Source organism: Zingiber officinale, chromosome 6A, assembly GCF_018446385.1.
Source record: "Zingiber officinale cultivar Zhangliang chromosome 6A, Zo_v1.1, whole genome shotgun sequence".
Classification (NCBI taxonomy): domain Eukaryota; kingdom Viridiplantae; phylum Streptophyta; class Magnoliopsida; order Zingiberales; family Zingiberaceae; genus Zingiber; species Zingiber officinale.
In genome coordinates, this window is record NC_055997.1 from 141,656,177 (window position 1) to 141,664,539 (window position 8,363).

Genomic DNA, 8,363 nt, shown 5'->3' on the forward strand with positions numbered 1-8,363 from the left:
TTCCAAGAAGGCCGGAGCGGAAGATTGCTCGGGAGCAAGAGACGCAGCGAAGGTCGGCACGGGTGCGACCGAGGGACTAAGTCTGCGGATGAGTACTGGTGGACGAGAAGGACACGCGTAGTGGGGACGAGAAGCCGGAGGGAAGCACGCTCGAGAAGACCGGAAGATGGGTTGGGTGAGCCCTATTCCGGATGTCGAGATCACCCAAGCAAGCGGGCCGGAGCGGAAGACTCGGACGCGAGCTGAACCAGAGAAGAAAGCATGGACCAAAAGTCAACTGGTTGACTTTTGGTCTGGGCGCCAGGAGCCGGGCTCCGAGGCGCCCGGAACCATCCGGGCGCCCGGAGGACTTTCACAGGATCGAGCTTTGACTCGATCCAATCGTTGGGGGATAAATTTTATCCCCCCCAGGGCGCCCGGAACTCATCCAGGCGCCCCGACCAAGGTTATAAATATAGCCTTGGTCCAGAAGCTTTTCAACTAATCACGATCATTCTATTTCCAAACACTTGTATGCTTTAGTTGTAGTTAAGCTTCTGTTTTCTGTGCCTAAACGCTGTAAGAGGCTTCTCCGCCTGAAGGAGTTTTTGAGCTTAATCTTCCTTGGATTAACAACCACATCGGTTGTAACCAAGTAAACATCTGGTGCCTCGTCTTTTCTTTTATGCTTTTATTTATCTGCTTAATTCATTTTACAAGTGTTAGCTTAATCGTTCGAGGAAGGGTTGTCTGTTTTAATTGACAGGTTATTTACCAACCCTTCTAGCCGGCCCAACGGTCCTACAGGATCGAGATTCCTCCCCCTTTCTTCATACATATCATGCTCTTTTATACCTGTTTTAATGACCCTTCATATTCCCTTGTTTAATTATATTAATTTGCAGTCTGAAGACATCTTTATCTTGGCTTCTTCGCATTCAATGATAGATGGAGTGTTCTCTTTTGTTTTCTCTTCCCTTTATTAAGTATCCGGTTTTTCCTATTTTATTATACAAGCTCATTATTCACTGTCAATGACATACCTTGAGCCGGACGGATGGCCCGCTCGGCCCGTTCTCCTGCCGATTGGCCTATGTATCCCCCTCTTGCTCAGGCCACATTGACCATCTTCACTTTGATCTTTATCATGACTGTCGACCCATGTCAGGTAAGCTCCTTACCACCACATCAATTATATTTTATTAATTTTCTAATTTTAATTACTTTTTCTTGTGCAAGTATATGCATCATTCATTTATATAGTTGTGTTTATATTTTTTAAATTGGATTTAGAATATTTAAATTAATTACTTATAAAATTTTAATAATTTATATGTTTTAATATATTTTAATATTTTACTAGATATAATCAATACAAAATTGACTTCTAAACATTTATCCAACATAAAAAAATATTAATTCAAAACTTAGATTATATTATTCGAGGGTCCTATTTTTTTAATTTGTTTCAGACGGTCACATGGGAATGAGTTCATCTAATTTTTCTTAACAAATCTTACTCAGGAAGGATTAACTTTTTCCATATACTAAAAAAAAAAAATAATTTTAAACAAATTTTACTACCACATCTTCACAATAAAAAAAAAATCTATTTTCTAAAAAATAATTTTGCAGAGGGCTGCAATTTTGCATCAGAGATGTTAGTTTTTATTACTTTTATAAAGAAGGATATTTTAAAAATAAAGTGTGTGTTTTGTACATTTTTAAAAGCTAGGTGCACTTTTGGATAAATTATCACAAATAAAATATTTATAGCAAATAAATACATAAAGCTTAATACAGTGAAACAATTATTGAAAAGTTGCTCAAAGTGAGAAAATGGATGGAGTTCTCGATATGGAACAGACAACGGATGAGTAGAAAGCACATGAGTGCACATGCAAGCGGAGAACAGTGCACTAATGGAATCTGTGCTCGTGTTCCTGCACTTCTCGGAAAGAGCACAGAGAGTCCATAAAAGCAGATGAACTTGTTTCTTTATTTATTTTCAGATCATTTTTGCTTCAAGATCGTGTTGACTGCGAACGTGGATTCTGACACAGTGCGAAGATTACACCAAGATCACCTGCCATTATTGTATGCATCCATTGCTTATAGGGAAGCCAAAACAATTATGTCGACCCATGCAGACTTAGCACATCAATTATCTTGTTTCTCGCTTTAAAAGTTTTATATTTATATTAATCAAGTCCCATCACAGTCGCATCATAACACCCACTGTCACTGTTCGCATAAGCAGAAAGAAGATTTATAAATATCTGAACGTTTCTACATCTATACGTTCGTCACAATTAGCAATGACACAGAAGTGACGACCCTGCAGCTTTTTTCATGCTCGGCTATTCAGAAATCTCTCTGATATGTCTGTCCTGTCCTTTTTTTCGTCTGTTTGGTGTTTGTGATGAGCAGCTATAGCGCAATTAGTAGACTATTAAGGTGTAAGTAGTATTCTAATTGAAAAGCAGCTAGTAATGGATATGTGGTATGGCTGATTGTTTGTTCAGAGCTCTGTGGCAGTTTAGAGGCAGTGAAAGAACACTTGAAGAAGTCTGAAGAGAGCTTGCTTAGCTCTACATCCCCATAGCTCCATGACTGGATAACCTAGCAATTTCATAGCAGATTCAAACTTTATTCGAAGGAAGTGTATAGGAGGACTGTGGATACCTTGGCATTGCTAATACACATGATTTGTATGAGGCCATCTCAAAGGTTGATGAGGGTGGCACGGTTGCCGCAGCATGTGAGAAAGCATCGACCTCCAGTACTGCAATTGACGACTTGGTGGGCGAAGTAAAAGGGCTATCGGGCAAGTTGTGCTCCGCAGCACTGCGTCCATGTTAATTTTGCAGGCAAACAAACGAACAAATGGGATCAAAATTCATTCTTTATGAACACAGTTGAAAAAAACTGATCGTGGCTGTAGAGTATACCTTTCATGGGAATCACTATCTTGATTGGGATTAACCTCATCAACAGATTCCTTCTTGTCGCTAGAGTTGACCGCCTTCGAGAAGCCATTGGAAGTGTTCATGTTCTGCTCTGCACCTAAAATGCAAGAGGTAATAATACTTCAGCATCTGAAGAAGTAACAAAAGTAATGTGTAATAAAAGTTCACTTAGCTTGCATAGCTCACCTGCAATTGGAGAGTGTTCTTGGCTACTGCTACTGCTGCTACTACCTTTGCTACTTGAATCGGCTGTAGGTATAGTTATAAATGGGGCTGATATGGTGGGAGGGTTGATGATAGAGGCTGGAGCAGTCGAGGAGGAGAGACTACGATTCTTGAGGTCGAGGAGCTGGAGATTCATCAGTCTTCTTGCTTGCAGCTCAATGGCCCGCTGCAGCTCCAGAGCTTGCTGTTGCTCCTCGAGCTTCCTCCGCAGCAGCTCCTGGCTGCCATTGTTGTACAACATCCTCGCTCCTGCCATTTCATCGAGATCAAGTGTCAACTAATCGCAATAGGGAAGAAGGCAGAACCAACAGTCTGAAGCCTAACCCAGCGGTTGAAGGTCATAAGGATCTCCTCTAGATTCCAGACCAGTGGGAGTTGTGCAGCCGGAAAATTCTCCCCTTTCATTCAGTTGCTGCTTCCTGGACGAAGTAGATCATCAGAACGAAACATTCTTGAAATACGGAAACAATGTGCAGTTGAGGAGAGGGAGGAAGAGTGCCTGCACTTGTCAAGGGCTTTGCCTTTCTCCTTGTAAGGCTTGACGAGAACTCTAGCGTCGCAGACAAAATGAGGATTTCCTTTGGCCAAGATCACCTTGACGGTTTCAGGGTAGATGAAGGTTACAAAACCAAACATTCTCTTTTGCTGATATGGGATCCTCACATCCTGTACTGGCCCGTAGATGCTTTCGGATTTCGACAGCATAAATTGCAACAGATTAGGGTCATAGAAATCCTGGCACTGAGCAACAAATCAATCTGCATTTATAGATTTGATAAGGAGAAACCTGAAGTAGTTGGAGACATCTTCTTCAGTAAAAGTGCTATCTGCCGGGAACGTTAAATAGATCTGTCTCGAGCCTGGATTGGTCATCCCTGCAATATCGCTTCTTTCCATCCTTGATCGCAGCAGAGCTGCGGCCGCCGCCGCTCTGCTGAAAGCCACGAAGCATATATATCGTTTCTTTTTTCAAATTGCATGAAATTGGGGAAAAGTTGCTACCTTTGGCTGTCATTTTGCTGCTGGAGCAAGAAGTCGAGAGATTTGGTCGTCGACGAGGGTGAAGACGGCAGCGAACCCAACGGCGAGTACGGGAAGGCGGACGCTGTGAGCTGCGATGGGCGGCCGATCCTCTGGCTCATCGACCGCAGCAGCAGCAACTGACGCTGATGCTCCGCTGCGGCGATGGACTCCTCCGGCAAGCCGTGTAGGAAGCGGCACTCGGGGCCGTCTTTGCAGTAACCTTTCGCGAAGTAGAGGCAGGGCTTCCAACCGAAGCCCCCAGCTGCAGCATCGGAACGGAGAAGGAGGTCGGCGGAGGACCAGCTACGACGATGGTGGTTCCCGTTGGTCGCCCATCCGAACCTGCAAGGAAACAGCGAACTGTCGCTCCCGCTGCTAGGACTACGGCCAAACACGTCGGGGTAGAAGAGATCGTCTCCGACGCCGCGAGGGCTGCGGCATAAAACATCAGGATAAAAGAGATCGCCTCCATCGCCAGCAGATTTGGGGCCAATAGGGAGGGGATGCTCGGGATTAGGACTAGTGGCACTGTCGCTGAGGAAGGAGAGCTGATCTTGAAGTTGGAACTCTTCCATGAACGGCTTACCGGCGCCGTTGGGACTGAGGATCTCTTCGGTGCCCTGCAGCTCATCCAGGCCTCTACCTGAGCATGAGAATCCGGAAGGCGGAAGGAACGATGTAGGCGAAGAGACGCCGCCGAGGGAGGAGAAGCGGGAGGAGGAGTTCTGGCGCGCAAGGAGGCTAAAAGGGGACGGGGTTGTAGGAGCAGAGGTTGCGAGCGGCGAGCCGGGGAGGCCGAGGTCACTGCGGGCCTTGAGGACGACGGACTGAAGGAGCGCATCGGGACCGAAGGCGAGGCGGATCATCTCCTTGTCACCTTGCTCCTGGATCAAGATGTAGCCCATGATCTTGGCCGCGTTCTCCGCGTCCAAGCTCTGTATCCTCGCCAACACCACCCGCGTCGCCTCGTACACGTCCATTGAACCACCCGCTCACCTACAAAGCCTCTCGCTCGTCTCAGAACAGCAAAGAAGCAGTAAAAGCGCAGGCTTTTCGAAAAACACAGAGAGAGGAAAAGCTCACAGAACTGAACTCAGTTGACTACTAACGGAGCAAAACTCTCCGGCAGCGACGCAACCGTCGCCTGCTGCTCCTCCCGGCGCAGGCAAGTCTCGGCGTTGATTCCCCTGCTGCAGTGACGCCTCTGTCCTCTGCTTTTAACTTCAAAATTTCAACTTTTTTTGTTTTTTTAACTCCTGGGGAAAAGAGCATGTAAATTGATAGAGCGCTGGATCTGGATCTGCTCAAATAGAGCGGCACGTTCCTCCCTCCCAAGCCTATACCACCACCTGAACTCTCTCAATCTCGCCTTTATTATCCCCACACATAATTTAAAAAAAAAAAAAAACTTGTCTCAGTGCTGCTAAATTCCCTGTTCCCCAAGCCATCATTTTGGCTTCTGGCCTCCACCATCGCTCACTTTATTGCCGCTTTTATGGTGCTCAACACCGGCTGCCTTGGCAACGCAAATCCACCACCATCATCATCTTAATTATTACCACTGGGCGAGACGCAATCTGACTGTCCCAGCCGGGCACAAACACAACGCAGCAGCTAAAATCCTTGCAGTATGCAAAAACGATGGGGCTGATGGAGGCGCTTGCGGTGAGTCAACATTGCCTTGATTTGGACATCATGTCATGCCCCTCATGCGACCCCAAACCACCCATGCAGAGGCAGGCCAGCCAGCGCTGCTCGTGTTGTTTCTTTCTTTTATAACGTCGGACAACTTTTCTCTGTGCAAAAAGATGCACAAAGCGCCGGGTGACTTTGTGGGGGTGAGGTCTGTATGGGCGTGCAGCAGCAGTTTGTTTTTTTTTTTTTCAAAGTTTACTGGGTCTGAGTTACCGGGCGTGCACAGTGCACAATACATGTGGGCGATACATGCTACTGATGCTGAGCTGCTGATGCTGCAGTTGGGTTTGGAGCTTTGCTTATCGCTTTACTTCGTCTATTTTCTGCTTTGCTAGCTGCATGCATGATGACGGGCGCTCTGAGGGGGCTTCACATGGCGAGTTCTGTGAGTGGTGGTGGCCAGTGACGACCACCACATTGTGTCCTTGCCTAATCATTAAGTAGACATGAAAACTTTTTTTTTCTTTTACCAAATCATTATGGATACTCTTTCGCCCGGGACAATGCGTAGCGGCGATTAAGCCAATAAGCGGTTAATCAGATATTAAACATCCAATTTTAATTCTAGTACACTTTATAGATTTTTATTCGGCTATTTTGATAGTTCTTCATGAGCATTCCTAATGTATTCTAATGACAGAAAATTTCTTTAATTTCTAAAATTAATCATTTTAAAAAAATTAAATACTTAGATTATTAAAAATTAATAATAAAAAAAATTAAGAATACTCTTTAGCCCTTGGGGTCACAGTACAAGGGTTAAATTCTTCATATATTATTCTAAAATTCGAATTTTAATCACAACGTACTATAGAGATTTTTTTCTTGATAAAACATAACTCTACAAATGCTAACAGATTGAATGGGTATCCTTTAGTATTTTTGTTTTTTTTAAATATCATAATGGTATGTGATTTTTTTTTAGATTTCACTTCCTTAAATTAATTGATTTAAAAAATTAAATAAAAGATACTTCTGTTTTTAATATTATAAAAATCTTACCAAGTATAAATCTTTGTACTTTCAATTAGCTATGTAAAAGAATTGGATCAATCATAATCTTTTAATTCTATTGAATCAGTATTTTTTTTGTGTTAATACATAATATTATGGATGGATCTAGATTAGGGGTGTAATAGAGTCGAGCCGAGTCGAACTCTTGAATGTTTGAGTTTGACTTGTTTATAATCGAACCGACCTCGAGCTTTATTTAATGAATATATTCATGGTTCACGAGCTTATTCGAGCTTTTATCGAGCCTAAACGAGCTTAATAAATATAAATCATAAATTTAAATATTTATTAAAAACTAAATTATATATTTAGAGAAAATTAATTATAATATTATTATTAAAATTTATAATTTCATTCTAATAAATAAATTTAATATATTTGTCTATATTTTTCATAAGTAAAGTGTAAAATCTATAAATTCAATATCAAAATTATTATTATTTTTTTTAAATTTAAAAATTACTTAATGAGCTTTAACTATGGGCGTAGCTAGGTAAAGCATTGGGTGGGGGTGCGAACACACCCCCTAAAATTTGAGGGTAAAAAATATACATTAGGAAGAAAAATTTTAAAAAACTTAATTATAAAATTTAAAATTTTATGGACTTTTATTAAAAAAATCTATGAAAATCAACCATACTTTTTTTCTCTCCCATGATTCCCCCTCCCTCTCTCTCATTTTTTTTTTTGAAAGTTTTCTTCAATATCGTATTTTATTTTTTCTTTTTTTTTCCTCTCTCACCGTATTTTCTTTTTCTCGTCTAATCCCTTTCTTATTTTTTCCTAACCCTAATTTTATCCTCAAAATTCTTTGACGCGTGTCGTTGCCGCTACCACACACATTATTGTCACAGCATGATATTATTACTAGTGCCGCCATTGTTTGCTACCAATATTGCCATCGTCGTTACACCAACGCTCCACAACAAACACCTTTTGATTGAGGTGAGTTTTCTTATTTGCTTTTTTTTCGTTACGGATATAAGTGTTGGAAAAAATATATAGTGTTAATTTTTCATATTCATGTTTATTTATTTACTATCAATTTTATTATTATTTTTGAATGGTTAGAAAAAGATCGTGTCTAAAATATTATACTAATAATAAATTAGGTGAAATAGCAATGTCAAGGTATTTTTTAAAAATGTGAGATATACTTATTCAAATAAGGCATCCCCCCTCCACTTCATCCGATCCTCCCTCCTCTATCTCTTCCACCTAAATGATTCTTCGATTTGAGCCATAGATAAGGTCTGAGGATTCATAGATTGTTATTTTAACTAAAATCAAGGGCTAAATTTAAAATTTTTTAAGTTTCAGTTCATTTTTAACTCCTTAAATTTGAAATTTGGACTTTTGGAGGATAAAAATTGATCTACACTAATATTTAGAATTTTTATAAAATCGCCCCTCCTTGTCTAAAATCCTAGCTACGCCACTGAACTTAACAAACGTGTT

At 41.4% G+C, this 8,363-nt stretch overlaps 1 protein-coding gene across 5 annotated transcripts; it reads right to left on the reverse strand.

The window, feature by feature from the left end:
* Window positions 1–2,143: 2,143 nt before the first annotated feature.
* Window positions 2,144–5,926, reverse strand: LOC121998392 (zinc finger CCCH domain-containing protein 53-like). 5 transcript variants are annotated; one of them, XM_042553319.1, is made up of 9 exons: window positions 5,285–5,926; window positions 4,176–5,192; window positions 3,961–4,107; window positions 3,673–3,858; window positions 3,498–3,592; window positions 3,135–3,422; window positions 2,931–3,045; window positions 2,665–2,826; window positions 2,144–2,592 (listed from the first exon to the last, which is right to left on the reverse strand). In XM_042553319.1, the coding sequence occupies exons 2-9, from the start codon at window positions 5,174–5,176 to the stop codon at window positions 2,571–2,573; spliced, it is 2,016 nt and encodes a 671-aa protein (XP_042409253.1). In that variant the 5' UTR covers window positions 5,177–5,192; window positions 5,285–5,926; the 3' UTR covers window positions 2,144–2,570. The 5 variants fall into 5 exon arrangements, with proteins under 5 accessions (XP_042409253.1, XP_042409251.1, XP_042409249.1 ...); XM_042553317.1 differs by having other exon boundaries at window positions 2,144–2,601; window positions 5,290–5,924; XM_042553315.1 differs by having other exon boundaries at window positions 2,144–2,601; window positions 5,285–5,924.
* Window positions 5,927–8,363: the final 2,437 nt, after the last annotated feature.

Bases quoted from the DNA above. Each gene is read 5' to 3' on its own strand.
- LOC121998392 (XM_042553317.1), bottom strand. From the start codon at position 5,176: ATGGACGTGTACGAGGCGACGCGGGTGGTGTTGGCGAGGATACAGAGC. The intron at 3,046-3,134 runs GTGAGCTATGCA...CTTGCATTTTAG, and splicing joins AGAACACTCTCCAATTGCAG to GTGCAGAGCAGAACATGAAC. The intron at 2,827-2,930 runs GTATACTCTACA...ACATGGACGCAG, and splicing joins GATAGTGATTCCCATGAAAG to TGCTGCGGAGCACAACTTGC.